The sequence below is a fragment of the Pseudochaenichthys georgianus genome, chromosome 7, assembly GCF_902827115.2.
Source record: "Pseudochaenichthys georgianus chromosome 7, fPseGeo1.2, whole genome shotgun sequence".
NCBI classification, from domain to species: domain Eukaryota; kingdom Metazoa; phylum Chordata; class Actinopteri; order Perciformes; family Channichthyidae; genus Pseudochaenichthys; species Pseudochaenichthys georgianus.
Window position 1 is genome coordinate 2,225,708 of NC_047509.1, and position 25,056 is coordinate 2,250,763.

Consider the following 25,056-nt stretch of genomic DNA (forward strand, 5'->3'; position numbering starts at 1 on the left):
AACGTTCCTGTGGGAGGAATCATTATTTCACAAAATCACCTCGGGTTTGCTTGCATACCGAGACAAGAGGAAGTGTTGGAGACGGTCCTTTCCGCTTGCCAGCCAATTAACACCGAGTTAATCACATGGAGGAGAACGCGAGACGTGTTATGAAATAATTAACGTGGGCCGTAACTTAAGAGAGGTATTCCTGGGTGGCTTGATATCATGGGGACGGTGGACATTTCCTTTATAGCAAAGTGTGTTCTATAGGTTTTGTGCATATAAATGGACGTCTCTAAGCGGTTGACCAATCACAACAGAGCCGGCCAGCTAACCAATCAGAGCAGACTGGGCTCTGGTTTCAGACAGAGGGGGAAAAGAGGTGCTGCAGCACAGGCAGTATGAGAAACATAAAGAGCTTTGTGAACATTAAAGCATGGAGACATGTAGAGACACTACATACTGATATACACCTGAACATCAGCAGGAGAGGACTCTTTAAAGTAGAGGCACTACATACTGATATACACCTGAACATCAGCAGGAGAGGACTCTTTAAAGTAGAGGCACGACATACTGATATACACCTGAACATCAGCAGGAGAGGACTCTTTAAAGTAGAGACACTACATACTGATATACACCTGAACATCAGCAGGAGAGGACTCTTTAAAGTAGAGACACTACATACTGATATACACCTGAACATCAGCAGGAGAGGACTCTTTAAAGTAGATGCACTACATACTGATATACACCTGAACATCAGCAGGAGAGGACTCTTTAAAGTAGAGATACTACATACTGATATACACCTGAACATCAGCAGGAGAGGACTCTTTAAAGTAGAGGCACTACATACTGATATACACCTGAACATCAGCAGGAGAGGACTCTTTAAAGAGACACTACATACTGATATACACCTGAACATCAGCAGGAGAGGACTCTTTAAAGTAGAGACACTATATACTGATATACACCTGAACATCAACAGGAGAGGACTCTTTAAAGAGACACTACATACTGATATACACCTGAACATCAGCAGGAGAGGACTCTTTAAAGTAGAGACACTACATACTGATATACACCTGAACATCAGCAGGAGAGGACTCTTTAAAGTAGAGACACGACATACTGATATACACCTGAACGTCAGCAGGAGAGGACTCTTTAAAGTAGAGACACTACATACTGATATACACCTGAACATCAGCAGGAGAGGACTATTTAAAGTAGAGACACTACATACTGATATACACCTGAACATCAGCAGGAGAGGACTCTTTAAAGTAGAGACACTACATACTGATATACACCTGAACATCAGCAGGAGAGGACTCTTTAAAGTAGAGACACTACATACTGATATACACCTGAACATCAGCAGGAGAGTACTCTTTAAAGTAGAGACACTACATACTGATATACACCTGAACATCAGCAGGAGAGGACTCTTTAAAGTAGAGACACTACATACTGATATACACCTGAAAATCAGCAGGAGAGGACTCTTTAAAGTAGAGACACTATATACTGATATACACCTGAACATCAACAGGAGAGGACTCTTTAAAGAGACACTACATACTGATATACACCTGAACATCAGCAGGAGAGGACTCTTTAAAGTAGAGACACTACATACTGATATACACCTGAACATCAGCAGGAGAGGACTCTTTAAAGTAGAGACACGACATACTGATATACACCTGAACGTCAGCAGGAGAGGACTCTTTAAAGTAGAGACACTACATACTGATATACACCTGAACATCAGCAGGAGAGGACTATTTAAAGTAGAGACACTACATACTGATATACACCTGAACATCAGCAGGAGAGGACTCTTTAAAGTAGAGACACTACATACTGATATACACCTGAACATCAGCAGGAGAGGACTCTTTAAAGTAGAGACACTACATACTGATATACACCTGAACATCAGCAGGAGAGTACTCTTTAAAGTAGAGACACTACATACTGATATACACCTGAACATCAGCAGGAGAGGACTCTTTAAAGTAGAGACACTACATACTGATATACACCTGAAAATCAGCAGAGTCCCTTTAAAGAACTTTGAGCTGAATCTTGTGTATGAAAATTGCTATGACATTATTGCTAATCATCAACATATTCTCACAGGTACTTTCTCCCCCCCCCACTCACTGCTGAGCTCCACAGAGACATGAAGTGTAATGAAGGTACAGAGAGCAGCAGGGACTCACAGGGAACCGCTCGCAGGTACAGGTTCTCTCGGATGACCTGCTGGAGCTGGCTGTCCACCGAGCCGGGAGTGAAACACTTGCTCAGATACAACCTGAGATCCTTGCACAGTGAGGAGCCTGAGTGAAGGGCAAAGGTACAGGAGGGGGGAGAGAGGGGGAGAGAGAGAGACATTAAGAAATCAGCTCAGTAAGCACAAACACTAATGCTGTAGATCCACTGCGTGAAGCCTGTCAAATAGAGACTTAAATTAATTTAAATCTCTGCTGCTGACAGACTTGATTTAACACTTTTAGGCTTTCACGTTCACACCCACGGATCTCTCTAAATCACCTCGCATACATCCTGAGAATTAAATGTGTTTTTACAGACTCTATAACAACCAGTCAGGCAGGGATTTTAGGCTATTTTGCTTCTATAACATTTTTTCTTTCAAACATTCGAAGAAAATATTCAGATTCCACATATAGGAGTTTATTTTACTAAATGCGTGTCTGTAAATGTATCCTAAGTCCTCCAAGTGTGCGCTCCATATGCATATTTATACATAACATTTCAGGGAACTTGTAATGTAAAAAAATTAATGTCAGTAATGAAGTGAAGGAATGTCATAGTGATATATGTTAGTAAAATGTTTTGACCCTATTCACCTGTAGTCGTAGCAACATGTATGAATTTGACCAAACAAGGCCGTTTTCTCCTCTGAAATCTCTTCAGTGGCTCTTACAAACCAAACGGTCCACTTTCATTGCCCTCTATATCCTGAGGCTTTTTACACACACACACACACACACACACACACACACACACACACACACACACACACACACACACACACACACACACACACACACACACACACACACACACACACACACACACACACACACACACACACACACACACACACACACACACACACACACACACACACACACACACACACACACACACACACACACACACACACACACACACACACACACACTTAAGTACTAAAAACATGCAGGAAAATTACTTTTTATGGCAGTATTTTCTGATTAATGGTTAATAAAAAGAGATATCTATCTACAATCCCTGTTGTTAAAACCTGTGACTTTAATACTTCAACAAAATGAAACAAGAATGTTGAATCTGGCTTCATCTAATGGTCACATTTCTGCCCATGAAATCTATGCAAGTTGGCACATATTTACTAAGATAATGCCTCATTTGCATATTTAAACACAGCATTTCAGTTCACTTCTAATACAAAAAACTATTATTTTGATATAAGTAATCAGCTGCAGAAGTTTCATGATATCTAGTTGTTATTTTTTTCCCTCCCCTATCCCCCTGTAGTGTCTTCATCACCATTGTGTCTCTACTTCCTCTCTATGACCTCTTAATATCATCTCGAGTGCTTTACGGCCTCTGATGACAGGTCACTCGCTGTTATGGATTGACTGAAAGCGGCTCCAGCTTGTCACTCTGACAGACGACCGCACGCACGCACGCACGCACGCGCACACACACACACACACACACACACACACACACACACACACACACACACACACACACACACACACACACACACACTATTCCCTATTAAGCACGTCACAGTGGATTTAACTTTATTACTGGCAGTCATCTGCGCGGCCACATGTGGCGTCTGCCTGTAAAGGGAAATGAATCTCGGCGGCCTTTTAGTTGAGATGATGAGCTTTTGTTCATCACGTTATGAAACAGCGGCTGGGTTCCAGTCTGATGAAGAGCTAAATTCACATCTCAGCTTCATCTCTCTGGGATGAGAGGACTACGCTGGGATTAGGCATGGGACGAAATTGGAAAAATGTCACAAGAAAAAGATCCCAAGAAATATCGTGGTCCAAAAAACTGTGATTCAGTTATGTGCAGTTCAGCATGAATATCTTATTTATAATAACACACCATTGGATATTTTGTAATACATGTTATATATTTAAGTACAACGTGCATCCGTATAGATATTTTTATTCTACGGAATTTTTGATGGATCTGTTATTGGCCATTTTACATTTTTGTATAAATATCTTTATTCAAATGTATTTAATCTTTTAATTTTGCATTCTAACTTCTTATATTTAAATATTTTTTTTATATTTGTTTCTATTTTATTCTTGCATTCTATGACTGTCTTATTCTGTTGTTGCTGTTTTTTATTATATTCTCCTGGCTCTTTAATGTCTGTTTTTAATTGCATTCAAATGTAATTTTATAATGGTTTTCTTTTAATGTCTTTTGTAAACCACTTTGTATTGCCTTGTTGTTGTTATTTAATTATTTCTCAAAAGAGGTTGGTTATTCTGAGCTTTCGCACCACAAGAAAGGCATCGATCATCAAAAGAAACAAGACTGAATCAACATAACCCTCGAACGAATTGTGGATTTTCAAATTATATTGAACTAAGAATAAGTGAAATGGTCACTGCTAGCTGCAGTTGCTTCAATTATGTTATTGTCCTGTCATGTGCTAGATGTGTTTTGGTATTTGACCCTGTGTTGACAAGGTCCCCCTTGTAAAATAGGTATTAATCTCAATGTGACGAGCTGTTCAAATAAATATATATAGTCTACTGTTAAAGCAGGGCAGTCAGATGTCAAGGTCAATAGAGTGGTGCGGGAATGAGTCGTAAAATCTCAATGTGTGTGGTTAACACAAGCTGAAGAAATGTTTAGGTTTTGTTCTACGACATAAATGACGTCAGTAAATACCCCACTGGTGAATTTAAAAACGGCGGTTGCTAACAAGTGTCTAAATTAGACGACTAAATGTCATCACGCCCAATATTAGCCACCTTTAGCTTAGCGGTGGTGTTGTGAAGTCATGTGACCGTGCTGTAGTTCCTTTATAGCCCAACGTTAGCCACCTTTAGCTTAGCGGTGGTGATGTGAAGTCATGTGACCGTGCTGTAGTTCCTTTATAGCCCAATATTAGCCGCCTTTAGCTTAGCGGTGGTGTTGTGAAGTCATGTGACCGTGCTGTAGTTCCTTTATAGCCCAACGTTAGCCACCTTTAGCTTAGCGGTGGTGATGTGAAGTCATGTGACCGTGCTGTAGTTCCTTTATAGCCCAATATTAGCCGCCTTTAGCTTAGCGGTGGTGACGTGAAGTCATGTGACCGTGCTGTAGTTCCTTTATAGCCCAACGTTAGCCACCTTTAGCTTAGCGGTGGTGATGTGAAGTCATGTGACCGTGCTGTAGTTCCTTTATAGCCCAATATTAGCCACCTTTAGCTTAGCGATGGTGACGTGAAGTCATGTGACCGTGCTGTAGTTTCTTTATAGCCCAACATTAGCCACCTTTAGCTTAGCGGTGGTGACGTGAAGTCATGTGACCGTGCTGTAGTTCCTTTATAGCCCAACGTTAGCCTCCTTTAGCTTAGCGGTGGTGGCGTGAAGTCATGTGACCGTGCTGTAGTTCTTTTATAGTCCAACATTAGCCGCCTTTAGCTTAGCGGTGGTGGCGTGAAGTCATGTGACCGTGCTGTAGTTCCTTTATAGCCCAACATTAGCCGCCTTCAGCTTAGCGGTGGTGATGTGAAGTCATGTGACCGTGCTAAAGTTCCTTTATAGCCCAACATTAGCCGCCTTTAGCTTAGCGGTGGTGATGTGAAGTCATGTGACCGTGCTAAAGTTCCTTTATAGCCCAACATTAGCCGCCTTTAGCTTAGCGGTGGTGGCGTGAAGTCATGTGACCGTGCTGTAGTTCCTTTATAGCCCAACATTAGCCGCCTTCAGCTTAGCGGTGGTGATGTGAAGTCATGTGACCGTGCTAAAGTTCCTTTATAGCCCAACATTAGCCGCCTTCAGCTTAGCGGTGGTGATGTGAAGTCATGTGACCGTGCTAAAGTTCCTTTATAGCCTAATGTTAGCTATTTCTTTCTGGAGATTGCATTTACGCTTCAAAAATCATAAAGTGGTGTTAACATGTGGAGATCATCCTGCTGAAGACATGTGCAAGTATCATAAACGTTTGTTTACCACAGAGATTATTTTCTGCAATAATCTTATTGGCTTTTTGTCAAGGGAACGAGGGTAGTGCTAATTCTGGGTGGCCAAGAAAAAAGAGGTCCTCCCTGCGGCGCTCTATAGCAACACACTGACGGAAAGTGTATTTACGCTAAAACCTTTAAACTGCTGGCTGCCTGTGGGGAGAGTAGCCTGGTGTCCTGTGCTTGACAGGATGGAGCAGCAGGAGTAGGAGGAGGTGTGATACAGCAACGCAGTGCATCAGATCATCCATCACTGTCCACACTACCTGCAGCCTGGGGGGGTATATATATATATATGATAATAGATCCAGCAGCAGTGGAGGGACTGGGAGCAAAGGTCTACATTTACACCTCCGCGGCCAAATCAGCTATCAATCTGGCAAGCAAGGCCATTGGGAGTGGCGGTCAGGTGACACCCGGCTGACATATTGCTCTGTTCGGAGCCAACAAACACATCCGTTAGCCCCCCCACTCCCCTCGTACTAAACATCAAGGCCTCTGGCGGGTGACAGACATCTGTATCGCCACACTCTTGTCATGTGTCATCAGAAATCCCGACCTCCTACAAACATATCGACCCGTTGCCTTGACTCATGCACACTAATTGACGAGTGCAAATCAGCATCAGAACACACACAGGCTGCAGGGAATATGACTTCCTCACCACTTCATAGTGTCACTGCAGCGCTGCCTCCTTTGAGTTGTGTTGGTCTGTAAGAGTGCTGCAGGAATGAGTCCTAAAACCAGGAAATGAGTTGGCATTTCAGCACCGGATGCATGAATTGGTTTCTTGACGGATGTTTTGGTTTCACTTTTTAATGTTTTACCTGTTGTTCACCATCTATTATCTATCATGTTTACGCTGCTATGGACAATCATGCACTATGTACATTCAATAACATTTGAAGTGACTGTTATTTTGATTGATATATTGATTGATTGATTGATTGATTGATTGATTGATTGATTGATTGATATACACCTGAACATCAGCAGGAGAGGACTCTTTAAAGTAGAGACTACATACTGATATACACCTGAACATCAGCAGGAGAGGACTCTTTAAAGTAGAGACACTACATACTGATATACACCTGAACATCAGCAGGAGAGGACTCTTTAAAGTAGAGACTACATACTGATATACACCTGAACATCAGCAGGAGAGGACTCTTTAAAGTAGAGACACTACATGCTGACATACACCTGGACATCAGCAGGAGAGGACTCTTTAAAGTAGAGACACTACATGCTGATATACACCTGAACATCAGCAGGAGAGGACTCTTTAAAGTAGAGACACTACATACTGATATACACCTGAACATCAGCAGGAGAGGACTCTTTAAAGTAGAGACACTACATACTGATATACACCTGAACATCAGCAGGAGAGGACTCTTTAAAGTAGAGACACTACATACTGATATACACCTGAACATCAGCAGGAGAGGACTCTTTAAAGTAGAGACACTACATACTGATATACACCTGGACATCAGCAGGAGAGGACTCTTTAAAGTAAAGACACTACATACTGATATACACCTGAACATCAGCAGGAGAGGACTCTTTAAAGTAGAGACACTACATACTGATATACACCTGAACATCAGCAGGAGAGGACTCTTTAAAGTAGAGACACTACATACTGATATACACCTGAACATCAGCAGGAGAGGACTCTTTAAAGTAGAGACACTACATACTGATATGCACCTGAACATCAGCAGGAGAGGACTCTTTAAAGTAGAGACACTACATACTGATATACACCTGAACATCAGCAGGAGAGGACTCTTTAAAGTAGAGACACTACATACTGATATACACCTGAACATCAGCAGGAGAGGACTCTTTAAAGTAGAGACACTACATACTGATATACACCTGGAAATCAGCAGGAGAGGACTCTTTAAAGTAGAGACACTACATACTGATATACACCTGAACATCAGCAGGAGAGGACTCTTTAAAGTAGAGACACTACATACTGATATACACCTGAACATCAGCAGGAGAGGACTCTTTAACTAAACATACTTAGTTGCTTTCCTGCACTGAGTAAAGGATGCACGTGATTCCTAATACCTGGAGCGATGGTCTTGATCCTGATTGGATGAGGGCAGGAGTTTAGGACCCCACGGACGTCTCCTAAAGTCATCCCCAACACCGGCGTGCCCCCGATCTCCAGGATGACGTCTCCCACCGTGAGTCCTCCACCGGGCGCCAAGGTGACGAACGGGAACTCTCCGTAGTCTGCCCCTCCCCCGATGGAGACCCCCAGCTCCCCCGAGGACCCCAGCAAGGGCACGAAGCTGTCCAGCACCTTGGAGCGCCAGTGCAGCTTCTTCCCCGCCGTCTTAGACATGGCGAAGGAGCTGCGGGGGGAAATCAAACAGGAAGGAGCACAAGGTGTGAGACAGGAAGGTGTTGATTACAGAACAGGTGACACACTGGGTTTGAGATCCCCTCGGCACTCGCTTCCTGTTCGTCAGAGACTTTAAGATTCAAGGCTTTTATTGTCATGTGTCCATAGCTACAGTGTAGTTATGACAATGGACATCTTAGGTCACAGGCTCCTCCAACAGTGCAACACAATAAAACAGATACAATAGTAAATCGATTATTATTCGCCAGGGCTGCCGAATAATCGATTTTGATCATGGTCAGTTTCTGGCAACCCTAGATTGTACGGTTATGAATGCATAATAAGTTAGTTATGATGTAGTTAAAACAATATTGGATGATAGTTATTATTTTTTTGTGTTTTGGACTGAGATAAATCATGGGTCAAAACTGACCCGCGAGCACCATGAACCGTAACAGCTTTCCAACACACGGGTTGATGCTTTTAAGATTTGTTATAATGCACTTTGAATTGCCTTACTGCTGAACAATGAGACAAACTTAAAGCTTATTTAGAGTTATTTAGATTGTATTCTGCATAGACTATACCTGCACTCAGCATTTCTCCTGTTAACTGATCTATGTTTGGAAAAGTCAATGAATGAATACATTGGGAAAAAAACAACAAATAAATGAAATAACAAGAAGGAAGGTAGGACCCCTTGAAGCTTGTTCTGATGTTTAACCTTTATCAGTTGTCAATGTCTGAAGTCTGTGGAGCTGCAGTGTTCACAATTGGCTTGAAGTCATACATAATTCCACATAAAGGATGCTTACTCTGGCAGCTTTAAAAGTCAGCAACATGGGAACCGTTTGATTCTGTGCTGTGTGCAAACACGCAGCGGCACAGAACATGACTCTCCACCCATTCCCTCAAGTCTCGGCGCTCACACACACACACACACACACACACACACACACACACACACACACACACACACACACACACACACACACACATCTAGTTTGAACTCGATGAAGGTACGGGTCGTTGGATGCACACACACGTTTCGACAGGTGTTGCAGACCAACAGCTGCACTGGAGCACAATACTTCCACGCTGATATAGATTTTTATGGATTTTTCTTGGACAATGAATAATTACAGAGTTTGTATTCTCCAGGACTCCAGATCCCTCCATACACTGCTTACTGTCCTGGGGAGCAGCTGTGTGTGTGTGTGTGTGTGTGTGTGTGTGTGTGTGTGTGTGTGTGTGTGTGTGTGTGTGTGTGTGTGTGTGTGTGTGTGTGTGTGTGTGTGTGTGTGTGTGTGTGTGTGTGTGTGTGTGTGTGTGTGTGTGTGTGTGTGTGTGTGTGTGTGTGTGTGTGTGTGTGTGTGTGTGTGTAGCTGACATCATGAAGACTTGTTTGAGTCGACAGGGGCGTGACAGCTGAGATGTCCAGAGAGAGCGGACTCTGACATTGTCAATCAGAGGTTGCGCTAGACTTTTTCACTACCCGTCATTTTGACGGACAGGATCGTAAAACTTCTGTCAAAATCCAGAATTACCCGTCGGCCTTTACACAACTCTGACAAGGGGGGGGGGGGGGGGGAAGCATGCTCGTGAACTGTCAACGGGGGACAGTTCACATGCGCCGTGTTATGCATGGCTGCTGCACCTCGCGGGAGCGTGCACAACGTAAAGCCAAAACTCACAGACATATAAATGATCTGTACGGCACAGTTAGGTTTGGAAACGGTATGATTTCCTTTTTGGAGGGCATGCATAACACATTTTGGCGTTGTTCCGAGTTTGTTCTAATCTGTCACACACACACACACACACACACACACACACACACACACACACACACACACACACACACACACACACACACACACACACACACACACACACACACACACACACACACACACACACACACACACACACACACACACACACACACACACACACACACACACACACACACACACACACACACACACACACACACACACACACACACACACACACAAAGGTGGGGTACAGAATCCTCTCCACAAAAAGCCAATGGGATATTTACATTGGATTTCAGAATATGACATACATATTTTCAACAATTTTTTTTAAGTGTAAATTCAATCTCCAGAAGTTAAAAGCTAACGTTACGCTTAGGGATGTCCCGATCACCTTTTTTTGCTCCCGATCCGATTCCGATCATTTGATTTTGACAATCTGCCGATACCGATTTTTCCCGATCCGATCTTTATGCAATGCATTAAGAGAAAAAAAAGGTAACCGATAACGGCTGGTCATCCAACCCGTTGAATTCAGCTATCTTGGCTGTCTTTTGGCCTTTTCACTGTTCTGGGGAAGTTTCTCTTTTGTGATGACCCCTCCCCCCGTCTGCCTGGCTGTGCTCCCTGCCTTGCTGTCCTCTGGCAGGTACTGGGAGTGTCGCCCTGTTTGTTCCAGCCTTTGGAAGGTTGTAACAAGCAGGGAGGCCACACAGAGTTTAATGCCAAATATATATTTATTTAACAGATTGTTGAAGAACACCTCTGATGTATAATGTGGTAAGAATCAGACTGTCAGTAGTGTGAGCAGTGTGTGAGTGTGTGGAAGGGTGTTGTAGCATGTTGGAGGGTGCATCAAACCTAAGACAGGCTGTAGGCTGAGGTTGCTGCAGCATGCCAGGATCTGAATCAGAGAGATTGATCCTTGCAGCTGGGCAACCTTTATGCCTTCTGGTGGCTCCGCCTCTAGATGGGCGGGCACAAACAGGACGACACTCCCAGTACCTGCCAGAGGACAGCAAGGCAGGGAGCACAGCCAGGCAGACGGGGGGAGGGGTCGTCACACCCCCTCCCTTAAAATGGAGGACCCACTAGGATCCTCCAACCTGAGGCACAAAAACACAACCACCCTACATGAGGATTGGCAAGCCAAGAAGGCCCCGTCAAGTTTGATAGACTATGTCCATGGTTTCAAACACCGCTTGTATCGGGCTAATCAAATGGCAAGAGAAAAGCTACAGTCTGCTCAAACTCAAATGAAAAGCCTCTATGATCGACGTGCAGAACTTTGTGAGTTGAGTCCTGGGGATCAGGTTTTAGCACTGCTGCCTGTAGTTGGCTCCCCGTTTCAGGCCAAGTTCTCTGGCCCTTATACAGTGTCCAAGAAGTTGTCAGACCTCAACTATTTGATAGCGACCCCTGACCGGAAGAAGTCGGTGCAGTTTTGCCATATAAACTTGCTAAAACCGTATTTTTCCCGTAAACCTGTGCCAGGTGTGGTTTGTTCTGTTTCCTCAGATGCTGCAGTGGTGACAGTGGGTCACCCGTCACCATCTCTGGATGTGGGGGCAGGGGTTACGGTTGAAGAGGAGTATTCCCCAGATGATGGTCTGTTGAGAGGACGGCTTAAGAATTCGGAGTCACTGGCTAATCTGGGTGGAATGCTGGGTCATTTAACCGAACCGCGGCGCACAGAGTTGGTCGGTCTAGTTAAAAACTACCCCTGCCTGTTTGGGGACACTCCATCTCGCACCCACCTTATAGAACACGATATTGAGGTGGGTGATGCTAAACCGGTACGACAGCGTTTTTACCGCATGTCTCCGGACAAACGAGAGCATTTAGAGGCAGAAGTTAAGTATATGCTGGAGAATAACATTGCTGAGCCGTGTGCTTCTAGTTGGTCTTCTCCTTGTTTGCTGGTTACGAAACCAGATGGTACATTTAGACCATGTACTGATCTCCGCAAGGTGAATTTAGTGACCAAACCTGACTCGTTTCCACTCCCTCGCATGGAGGACTGTGTGGACCAGGTCGGTTCTGCTAAGTTTGTCAGTAAATTTGACCTGCTAAAGGGTTACTGGCAGGTCCCGTTAACGGCAAGAGCTAGGGAGATCGCCTCATTTATCACGTCCAGTGGGTTGTACTCATACACCGTAATGCCATTTGGGTTACGAAATGCCCCAGCCACGTTTCAACGCCTGATGAACCAGGTGGTGTCAGGTCTTGCTGGCTGTGCTGTGTATCTGGATGATGTTGTGGTATACAGTGACACTTGGGAGGAACATCTCCAACACATTAATGCGCTGTTTGAACGTCTTGCCTGGGCTTGTCTGACCGTTAACTTGGCAAAGTGTGAGTTTGCTAAGGCAACGGTCACCTACCTGGGTAAAGTAGTTGGCCAAGGACAGGTTAAGCCAGTGAGGGCAAAGGTGCTGGCAATTGACCGGTTCCCTGTTCCCACAACCAGAAAAGAACTCTCTCGTTTTACTATCGTGGGTTCTGTCAGAATTTCTCTACGGTGGTTGCGCCCCTCACCTCTCTTCTCAGTCCTAAGGTAAAGTTTGAATGGTCTCCTCGATGTCAACAGGCTTTTGAGGCTGCGAAAACTGTGTTGTGCTCGGCTCCTGTCCTAGCAGCACCCCAGATGGACCAGCCCTTCATTCTTCATGTGGATGCTAGTAAGGTTGGAGCTGGGGCAGTACTCGCGCAGGTTGATGAGAGCGGCTCCGAATGCCCGGTAAGTTTCTTCTCTAAGAAATGTAACTCTCATCAATTAAACTATTCTATCATTGAAAAGGAGGCACTGGCACTCATCTGGGCGTTAAAGCATTTTGAGGTGTATGTTGGGAGTGGAGTTGGGCCCTTGGTGGTCTATACAGATCATAACCCCCTAACCTTTCTGCACTCGCTCCAGAATCCAAATCAACGCCTTATGCGTTGGTGTCTCTTCCTCCAGCCTTTTCATCTGGACATTAGGCATGTCAAAGGTGTGGATAATACAGTGGCTGATGCCATGTCCAGGGCTATAACCTCCTAGGTTAACTAGTGTTTTTCTCCCTGCAGGGGTGTCTGTTTTTTCTGTTTTGCCCTCTCTTAAAATGCTTCTTAGGTACCAAAGTTGCTGAGGGGTTGAGCAAGAGGCTACAGATGTGCTTGCAGGTTGTACGAACATTTGAAGGTTAACTTTTGTTGTGTCTATTGTGTTTGGTGGTTGTGTTTTTGTGCCTCAGGTTGGAGGATCCTAGTGGGTCCTCCATTTTAAGGGAGGGGGTGTGACGACCCCTCCCCCCGTCTGCCTGGCTGTGCTCCCTGCCTTGCTGTCCTCTGGCAGGTACTGGGAGTGTCGTCCTGTTTGTGCCCGCCCATCTAGAGGCGGAGCCACTAGAAGGCATAAAGGTTTCCCAGCTGCAAGGATCAATCTCTCTGATTCAGATCCTGGCATGCTGCAGCAACCTCAGCCTACAGCCTGTGTTAGGTTTGATGCACCCTCCAACATGCTACAACACCCTTCCACACACTCACACACTGCTCACACTACTGACAGTCTGATTCTTACCACATTATACATCAGAGGTGTTCTTCAACAATCTGTTAAATAAATATATATTTGGCATTAAACTCTGTGTGGCCTCCCTGTTTGTTCCAGCCTTTGGAAGGTTGTAACACTTTCCTTTTGAAAGTCTCTGAAAGTGTCGGTTGTCTCAGTGCCGTTACCTGAGTGGCCGCTGTGTACTCGTCGTGTTGTTGTTGGTGTTTGTTTCTCAGGTGGCGTATTAGATTGGTCGTGTTGAACGTAGCTCTGTTCTTTCCACCACGCGGAACCTCCGCCTTGCAAACATTACACTGCCTTCGCTTTCAATTTTATAATACTTCCAAACTCCTGACATTTTCTCTGTCCCGACTCCCGAGTCACCAGCTGAACGTAGCCTCTCGTTAGCTTACTGCTACTATTAGACACTGCGCCCACTCTTTGAGAGAAATAAGCAACCAGGTCTATGAAAACAAGCCCGAAAGAAGCAACACATAAATGATGTTGTGTAATTTTTAACCAAAACTAAGTCCTCAGGATGACTTTAAGACGTGAACATGGTCATTTTTGTTTTGTAACATTAAATAAAATTATTAAAAAAAATTAGAAAATAAAAAATCCCGATCCCCGATTTTTTTCTCCCGATTCCGATCTTTTGAAAATCACGTGATCGGATCGGGACATCTCTAGTTACGCTATAAGGAACTAGCACGGTCACATGACTTCACGTCACCGCTACGCTAAAGGCGGCTAATGTTGGTCGTTGTTTAGACACCAACTAGTGTATCTACAGATCAAAGCACAGAACAAGATACTTAAATACTACAACATCCAATGAAATTACTAACAATATCAATTATAACACTTTTGAATCACCGTCAAATTAATGTTGGGAAGACCAATTGCTCCACATCTATGTATTTTGGGTCATGGGAAAAGGAGTCAAAGTCAGTGCATTGGAAAATATGCTGACAAGAAAAACTTAAATACAGTAACGAAGTATTTGTACTTCACTACTTCCACCTCTGAGCCTAAGCTGCTTCAAAGAGGGACAGACAGACAGGATATAACTCGTCCTTTGCAGCAGACTGGCACATCTGACAGGGATCCTCTTTGCTGCTCAGCCAAAAAGAAGGGGTCCCTAATGGCTTTTTATAAACAGAGAGGGATAAATGAGGAAGAGGAAGGCAGGGAGTGGAGGGAGATTAGAGGATGAAACACAGAAATAGACTGTAACTAAATACAGATGGATTGTATGTGTTTTGTCCCACACTCTGAGAGAAAAAGAGGGAGGAGGTCGGGTGCAGATGGAGAGGCGCCACACAGCCTGAGGTCGGCACAGGACTCACGACTTTAACCTTCAGCTCGGGCCATGAGTCAGAGTTTCACCGAGAACACAAATAAACACAACTTCCATTTCAGTCTCGGGTAAAAACCAAGGGAAAGTCACTGTTGTTCTCACGTTGAATGAAACACAATCAATGGATTTGAGAGTAGCGGAAAATATGAAATGGGATTACGTAATTAGGATACAAAAATGGGATTTCCTTACAGTTACAGAAAAAAGAAAATAAGTAATCAGATTACAGGTATGTTCAAAGAAAATGGGGATTACAATGTACAATAGATTTTAAAATAGTGTGCTGCAGGAATGAGTCCTAAAACCCAGAAATTAGTTGGTTTTTACCACTTCCTGTTCGCCCGTCTGGAAGTCCAGTTTTTTCTGCATGTGTTTTTGGTTGTTAGCCTGAAATAAGGTCTGAGGTTAACACAAGCTAAAGAGATCCTAATGCTTTGTTCTATGACAACAAATGCGTCAGTAAATACCCCACTGGTGGATTTAAAAACAGCGGTTGCTAACAAGTGTCTAAATGAGACGACAAACATCATCATAACTACATGTAGTTCCTTTATAGCTCAACATTAGCCGCCTTTAGCTTAGCGGTAGTGATGTGAAGTCATGTGACCATGCTGTACTTCCTTTATAGCCCAACATTAGCCGCCTTTAGCTTAGCGATGGTGATGTGAAGTCCTGTGACCGTGCTGTAGTTCCTTTATCGCTCAACATTAGCCACCTTTAGCTTAGCGGTGGTGATGTGAAGTCATGTGACCGTGCTGTAGTTCCTTTATAGCCCAACATTAGCCGCCTTTAGCTTAGCGGTGGTGACGTGGAGTCATGTAACCATGCTGTACTTCCTTTATAGCCCAACATTAGCCGCCTTTAGCTTAGCGACGGTGACGTGGAGTCATGTGACCGTGCTGTAGTTCCTTTATAGCCCAACATTAGCCGCCACAGAGATAATTTCCTGCCATATCTTGAAATCCAAAGGAGAAATCACATTGACTTTTTGTCAAGCGAACCAGGAAGATGCTAACATCCGGGTCTGCCAGCACAAATACTTCATCCCTGCTCTATAAAGAATGATATATTCTGATGTCTCAGGTAAAACCATAGATATGCTCCCAGTTCATCATCAGCTATTGCCTGAGATCTCATGATGTGCTTTTATTAAATGTGCCAAGTGCTAGGACTGACTTAGGGAAAAAAGCTTTGAGATGCGCAGCTCCACTAACTTGGAACAGTCTGTAAAAGGAATGGAAACTGAGCAATTTGGTTCCACTAAATATTTTTAAAGCACGGATAGACGCTATCCAATTGGAAACTGTTGGAATCTGTAAATGTCACTAGCTATGTAAACTGTAGTCGCTATAAATATGCTGTATGATGTCCTTTTTGTTTTTCTGTTGTTTTATGTTTTATATGTCTTCATGTGGAACCTACTTGCAGCAGATCAATGATCTCAATGGGATTCACCTGCTTAAATAAAGGTTTGCAATTCAATTCAATGGCCTCTGGTTCAAAGAATGCTTTCACTGGGTGGAAATGTCTCCATCACTTTGTGTTCAAAGGAGAAAAGGGAAACAATATTAGTGTGTAATGCATGCTGTGCTTGCCAGCTGTTTACTGTCACTATCCAAGGAGTCCACGTCCAATTTAAAGGATCATTAACAGGTAAATGTTCGTTAATACTCATCTGTAATCCAGTACTTGAAATAGGTGTACTGCCTGAGTTTGGAGGACCCCTTGGTTAATAATGAAAATAGTATGAGTGATCTTAATGTTCTGTATTAATTAAACTAAAACAGATAAGTAGTAAGACTACAACAAGTAGAGCCAGGGTATTTCCACCTGAAATTATTTGTATCACTTCACCCTTGCCAAACAACCCCCAACCCCCCCTCTGTGAAGCCTTCTGCAGCAGCACGGTCCACCTGCAGCAGTACAGCCTGCGTGTACCTGTGTGTCACGAGAATCACAAGCATCTTTCTCCATTCAATCTCACACAACAAACTCCCACGTGCATCCATCCATCCTGAGCAACAGATCTATAAGCCATCTTTAAGTCTCTTCATGCTTTATCTAAACATTTCTCAGAATGATTAAAAGGCTAAAAATAAAACTGTCGGGGCGTATGTGTGTCTGCATGCACGCGGAGTGTCGCCGAGCTGTTGTCTTGACCTCCTCGTGTGACGGCGGTTTAATGAGCCTCGGCCTGTCAGGTCCGCCCGTCCCGCCGCAGACACACCCCGACACACTCCGCTGCGGCTGGTGTTGATGCTACACACACTCTTCTCACTGTGTGCACTTAAACACAGAGCTACACTGCCGCCATTACGGCTGCACGGGGAGGTCAGAATGTGACAAAAGGGATCGAGTCAGACGTTACATTCAGTGGATTAATAAATCATCGTAATTTGCAATGCATGCATTCTTAATGTAAAGTTACTCGGTGTTCAAACAGAGTGGTTTGAGAACACGTTGCTCTTCTATATTTCAAAGTGGCACTCAGGACGACCTTTTCTTACTAACTCGCACTGTTTTCAATTACAACATGACAGCCGTGCTAGCAGCTATGTGACGCTGCACTAAGGCACTGGGATGTTTTGAGGTACGATGCTAACAAGCTAACAGTGACAACGCTATCACCGTCTAATCTTAGCGCGTTGGCATGCTAACATTTGATTATTATCAATAGAGGGGTCATTCCAGAATTGGAGGACAATTTAGACACCAACATTTTTGAAAAATGAACCTTTTATTTTCAAAAAAAATGTATGTATTCAGGAAAAACAGATAATAAACCATCAACAAAAGGGATTTGCCCAGCTAGGGCATCAAATGTATATTTTCCAATGAAGAATTACCCCTGTTACTCTAATTATAGTAACAGGGTTGAAAATCAATACTAATTTGAGCTTTAACCTCAGGAATTATTGCTAGATGTAGCATGTAATGCTACTTTCGAGGCAAGGACAAACTTGGATATCTAATGCAAGAAAGATAACTTTGAAATGAATATGCTTTATTCTGATAATATCAGTAACAGGGTTGAGTGCGTCAGAGTGCCACACTCCTTTAAGACTGAAAATATTGTAAAAATATGAAAAATAAAAGAGAGGACTTAGTTTTGGTCTACCCATGGCACTAGCACATGGCTTGCTGGTGTCCTTTCCGCTGTGTCATCTGACTTACAGTTTGTTCACTTCCTCTGCCAATCTAAAAAAGGTTTGGGTAACAGGGTTGAGCGCATGTTGCGGGACACACCTTCTGTGCAGAATTACTGTTATTTAAAATATGTTTATGATTTAACAAATTGATTTTACCATTACAAGAGACATCAATAGAATAATACCAACAAAAGTCAATAAAATCCCTATTTTAAATGTTATATTTAACATGCAAGTTGGTCACCAAGAAGCGGGGACAAGAGAAAAATGCCATTTTAGGGGATGTTCGAGAGCTATTTGATAATTTAAATAATATTTTGACACCTCTTTTTCTACAACTTTATATACATTTTGTCTCAAGACAAGTATGTTCAACACAACAAGTGCATGTTTTAGCATTTTTGGCATGGATTATTAGATTTTTTTATATGGGCGACATGAAATGTCCTCCAATTCTGGAATGACCCAGAGATAAATAGAGATATGGCTAATGGACATGTCCTTAGTTCTCCAGGTTATTGGTCTCATTGTATTAGACAAATTAACGTTTTGACATAATGAATGTTGGAGCTATATATTGCTGTTTTTGTTTATTGTAAATGTACCTTTCATTTTTGTGTAATTAAAGTTAATTGAATGAGTTGTTTTATGCTCTTACTTTGAAGGCAGTTTTGGGCACTGGGGTGATGTGGGCACCTGTAATTGGTTAATTCGTTAATTCGTTATATTCCTTGATGATTTGGGCTGGTTCAATGATGGTGCTGAATGAAAATCAAATGATCACCAAAGCTAAAATGATTAATCCTGAGGAAAACGTGAATTTCTGTTAGTTAGGTTGCAACTAACGATAATTTTCCATTATCAATAAACTGTTTATGTTAACGAACCAATAATATTTGGGTATAAATGTCAGAAAAAAAGGGGAAAATGTTTTGTTAGTCGAAACTCAACGACATTAACTTGAGTAAAATAAAGCATTTTCTGAAATGTCTTTTATTAAAAGTGACTTTATCAATTGTTTTAATAGTTTATAATTCAGGCTGTCAATCGATAATCGACGCGGAGTCAATAGGTCGACTAAATTCAATGGCTTGAGACAATGGCTGAAAATGTTGTGTCAAGGTACAATGTATAGCGTTTTTCAGGCCCTAGCCACATCCTTAAGTTTCAAATCTTAGGCATGCTAAGCATTAGTTTACTATCGCAGCAAACAGTGAGGCAGATGAAGCATTTTGCAGGTATTTGGTCGTAAACAAGCTTGAGTTTGACCTGATGATGACGCTAGACAAAAGAAATTGCGATCTTGAGAGCGATATGACAATATGTTTTAGATATATTTCACTAAAAACAACCTCATGGCGACAATATAGGAAAAAAGGGATCATAAAATACAGTAGGATTCATCCTCTGGGAACCATGAACGCCTGGTGATAATTTCACGGAAAGCCTTAAAACAGTTGAGATATTTAAGACCGACTGACAACATCACGGGTAAAGCAGCTGATAAATCACTCCAGATGAAATCATAAAGGGCCAGCAGTGTAACTATATGTTCTAGAGAAGGACACAATATGGTCTCAAGGATACCTCGCCCTATAAAAGAAGTCTCTCTTGAGATTTCTGACCTTTAGGTCGAGGAAGAGCTGACCAACACATATCCTGTTTCAATGACTTCTCTGCAGTCTCCCAGTGTAATCTCAAACCACAGCAATCTGTCAATAGAGAGGCGAAGTCCCTCCCTTTCCGGGGGAGCTCCATGGCACCTTATTTCGGAAAAAGTATGTATTGAAGTCAATGGCGAGAGAAAGATTATCTTTCGATCCCGTTTGAATTGTGCCACGAATTACACATATGATGTTTGTCAATTTAAAAGATGATTTTGCAAGTCAAAAAAATTTAAATAAAAAGTAACACTTTTTTTGTGTGAAACCGCTCAATGAACTACATCTCCCATCTCGCACCACACACCAAGATGCCCGTCACGTTGGAACATTTCACCTCCTTTCTTTCAGAATGAGACGAAAAGTATTAAAAGAGGTTTAAATCACTCCAAGTCTGGGCGTGTTGAGAGCTGTACACACACACAAGGGGAGTCAGTCGGTTCCGTGTAGAGCCAGCATGCGGGACTGGGACTCTGGGATTTGTAGACTTTCTAGTTGCGTATTTTTCATAGTCTTATATTTCAACAGTTTTACGACAAACTGTGACTTTTTTAAGATTGACAACATCATATGTGTAATTCGTGGCACGATTCAAACGGGATCGAAAGATACCTCTCTCTATCTCCATTGACTTCAATACATGATTTTTCCGAAATAATGGTCCCATGGACCGGAAGTAGATGGGCGTGACTTCGCCACTCTATAGCAAAACACACATCCTGTTGACCTAAGGCTATTCTTAGGGGTTGTTTTTTAATACTCACCCTATTGTTTAGACTTATGAGGCATAGAACAAATGCTTAAGGCTGTATGAGTCGGTGGCAGAAATAAACAGCTGCGCCCTTTAGCCCTGACCTGCATAAAGAAGGCTTTGTATATGCAGAGGCCGCTTATTGTTCTTAGTTAATTCCCCTATTACTTCATAGTTTTTTGTTAAATATTTGAATGTTTTTGTCCTTTTAAGGACATTTTAATTCAATCATCTTTATATACCATACATTATTTATTTTAATTATTTATTATACTTTTCCCAACGGAGGAACAACCCAATTCACCCTGGGATAATATAGTTCTCTGATGGTGATGAATAACCTGAATAATTCAATTATTTCCAACTCAAAAGAGACAAACTGTTATTCCAGCTTCACCTTAACAAACGTAACACCCCGATTGTTTCACAGTACTAATAACACGAGTAGTATAACAATAAGATTTCAGTTCATTAAATCCTTCGCAGTGATTACTCTAAAAAAGCTGCGGCTGTTTCCCCCCCCAGCATTAAATAAGCACTTATTTCAGGTTGGATCTCCGGGCTGTTCTTTTATTAAAGTTACACTGAGGAGCTTTGCCATGGAGCTCAATAATTCAAAGTCAACTTGAAGCGAGGAATCAAGGATGCGAGGGAATAGCACATGACATCGGACAGACAACATCCTGAAAGACCTTCAGGAGGAGAAGAAGAAGAAGGAGGAAAAACACATCAATTAAGACGAGTGAATAATTGAATTGGTCCTGAAAGGCCAAGAAGAAACAACAACAACAACAACTTGTCCTGACAGATTAAGGCAGCAGGGTGAAAAACCTCGGGAAATTAAGTTTGTGGCGAGAAACTTGAATTGATTCAGGCGATGTTTAAAATAGATATTAGAGAGGGAATTAATTGTCTAACTTCCAAAGCAAACCAGTAAGTAAACGGTAAGGAGTGTCTATTGAATTTGGCTTTCCCCTTCATTTCAGCATCTCAACACTCCCCGCCCCCCCCCCCCCCCGCCCCCGCCACATCAGTACCATCAGAGGGCTGGATGGTGAGAGCGGTGACTGTCAGCTCGTGTGATTCTCTGTTCCTGATGTCTATCTGCACGCCGGCCCTAATCCCCATCAACCGTCCCTCAGACGCCCATCGCTCTCTGACATAATCCGCTTTGACCAAAGCCAAACTTCTGCAACGACGGGAAACTTTTCACACCATCAGCTTCTGCGTGAATCCACTCTCAGGTTGAGGTTTCATAACTATTACCTTAACCTGACTAAAACATCATACTGTAGAGTTAAAGAGTCCTTTCCTGCTGATGTTCAGGTGTATATCAGTATGTAGTGTCTCTACTTTAAAGAGTCCTCTCCTGCTGATGTTCAGGTGTATATCAGTAGGTGGTGTCTCTACTTTAAAGAGTCCTCTCCTGCTAATGTTCAGGTGTCTATCAGTATGTAGTGTCTCTACTTTAAAGAGTCCTCTCCTTCTGATGTTCAGGTGTATATCAGTATGTAGTGTCTCTACTTTAAAGAGTCCTTTCCTGCTGATGTTCAGGTGTATATCAGTAGGTGGTGTCTCTACTTTAAAGAGTCCTCTCCTGCTAATGTTCAGGTGTCTATCAGTATGTAGTGTCTCTACTTTAAAGAGTCCTTTCCTGCTGATGTTCAGGTGTATATCAGTAGGTGGTGTCCTCTACTTTAAAGAGTCCTCTCTGCTGATTGTTCAGGTGTATATCAGTATGTAGTGTCTCTACTTAAAGAGTCCTCTCCTGCTGATGTTCAGGTGTATATCAGTATGTAGTGTCTCTACTTTAAAGAGTCCTCTCCTGGCTGATGTTCAGGTGTATATCAGTATGTAGTGTCTCTACTTTAAAGAGTCCTCTCCTGCTGATGTTCAGGTGTATATCAGTATGTAGTGTCTCTACTTTAAAGAGTCCTCTCCTGCTGATGTCAGGTGTATATCAGTATGTAGTGTCTCTACTTTAAAGAGTCCTCTCCTGCTGATGTTCAGGTGTATATCAGTATGTAGTGTCTCTACTTTAAAGGAGTCCTCTCTGCTGATGTTCAGGTGTATATCAGTATGTAGTGTCTCTACTTTAAAGAGTCCTCTCCTGCTGATGTTCAGGTGTTATATCAGTATTGTAGTGTCTCTACTTTAAAGAGTCCTCTCCTGCTGATGTTCAGGTGTATATCAGTATGTAGTGTCTCTACTTTAAAGAGTCCTCTCCTGCTGATGTTTCAGGTGTATATCAGTATGTAGTGTCTCTACTTTAAAGAGTCCTCTCCTGCTGATGTTCAGGTGTATATCAGTATGTAGTGTCTCTACTTTAAAGAGTCCTCTCCTGCTGATAGTTCAGGTGTATATCAGTATTGTAGTGTCTCTACTTTAAAGAGTCCTCTCCTGCTGATGTTCAGGTGTATATCAGTATGTAGTGTCTCTACTTTAAAGAGTCCTCTCCTGCTGATGTTCAGGTGTATATCAGTATGTAGTGTCTCTACTTTAAAGAGTCCTCTCCTGCTGATGTTCAGGTGTATATCAGTATGTAGTGTCTCTACTTTAAAGAGTCCTCTCCTGCTGATATTCAGGTGTATATCAGTATGTAGTGTCTCTACTTTAAAGAGTCCTCTCCTGCTGATGTTCAGGTGTATATCAGTATGTAGTGTCTCTACTTTAAAGAGTCTCTCCTGCTGATGTTCAGGTGTACTATCAGTATGTAGTGTCTCTACTTTAAAGAGGTCCTCTCCTGCTGATGTTCAGGTGTATATCAGTATGTAGTGTCTCTACTTTAAAGAGTCCTCTCCTGCTGATATCAAGGTGTATATCAGTATGTAGTGTCTCTACTTTAAAGAGTCCTCTCCTGCTGATGTTCAGGTGTATATCAGTATGTAGTGTCTCTACTTTAAAGAGTCCTCTCCTGCTGATGTTCAGGTGTACATCAGTATGTAGTGTCTCTACTTTAAAGAGTCCTCTCCTGCTGATGTTCAGGTGTATATCAGTATGTAGTGTCTCTACTTTAAAGAGTCCTCTCCTAATGATATCAAGGTGTATATCAGTGTGTAGTGTCTCTACTTTAAAGAGTCCTCTCCTGCTGATGTTCAGGTGTATATCAGTATGTAGTGTCTCTACTTTAAAGAGTCCTCTCCTGCTGATGTTCAGGTGTGCATCAGTATGTAGTGTCTCTACTTTAAAGAGTCCTCTCCTGCTGATGTTCAGGTGTATATCAGTATGTAGTGTCTCTACTTTAAAGAGTCCTCTCCTGCTGATATCAAGGTGTATATCAGTATGTAGTGTCTCTACTTTAAAGAGTCCTCTCCTGCTGATGTTCAGGTGTATATCAGTATGTAGTGTCTCTACTTTAAAGAGTCCTCTCCTGCTGATGTTCAGGTGTATATCAGTATGTAGTGTCTCTACTTTAAAGAGTCCTCTCCTGCTGATGTTCAGGTGTATAACAGTATGTAGTGTCTCTACTTTAAAGAGTCCTCTCCTGCTGATGTTCAGGTGTATATCAGTATGTAGTGTCTCTACTTTAAAGAGTCCTCCTGCTAATGTTCAGGTGTATATCAGTATGTAGTGTCTCTACTTTAAAGAGTCCTCTCCTACTGATGTTCAGGTGTATATCAGTATGTAGTGTCTCTACTTTAAAGAGTCCTCTCCTGCTGATGTTCAGGTGTATATCAGTGTGTAGTGTCTCTACTTTAAAGAGTCCTCTCCTGCTGATGTTCAGGTGTATATCAGTATGTAGTGTCTCTACTTTAAAGAGTCTCCTGCTGATGTTCAGGTGTATAACAGTATGTAGTGTCTCTACTTTAAAGAGTCCTCTCCTGCTGATGTTCAGGTGTATATCAGTATGTAGTGTCTCTACTTTAAAGAGTCCTCTCCTGCTGATGTTCAGGTGTATAACAGTATGTAGTGTCTCTACTTTAAAGAGTCCTCTCCTGCTGATGTTCAGGTGTATATCAGTATGTAGTGTCTCTACTTTAAAGAGTCCTCTCCTGCTGATATCAAGGTGTATATCAGTGTGTAGTGTCTCTACTTTAAAGAGTCCTCTCCTGCTGATGTTCAGGTGTATATCAGTATCTAGTGTCTCTACTTTAAAGAGTCCTCTCCTGCTGATGTTCAGGTGTCTATCAGTATGTAGTGTCTCTACTTTAAAGAGTCCTCTCCTGCTGATGTTCAGGTGTATAACAGTATGTAGTGTCTCTACTTTAAAGAGTCCTCT

At 42.5% G+C, this 25,056-nt stretch overlaps 1 protein-coding gene across 1 annotated transcript in view; it reads right to left on the reverse strand.

The window, feature by feature from the left end:
- The window catches only part of LOC117449582 (membrane-associated guanylate kinase, WW and PDZ domain-containing protein 2), a 102,204-nt gene that overhangs the window by 52,571 nt on the left and 24,577 nt on the right, over positions 1-25,056 (reverse strand). The window contains exons 2-3 of the mRNA XM_071203698.1: positions 8,327-8,616; positions 2,223-2,339 (exon numbers count right to left, since the gene is read on the reverse strand). Of these exons, the coding sequence (XP_071059799.1) occupies positions 2,223-2,339; positions 8,327-8,616 (407 nt within the window). The remainder of the gene's footprint in view (positions 1-2,222; positions 2,340-8,326; positions 8,617-25,056) is intronic.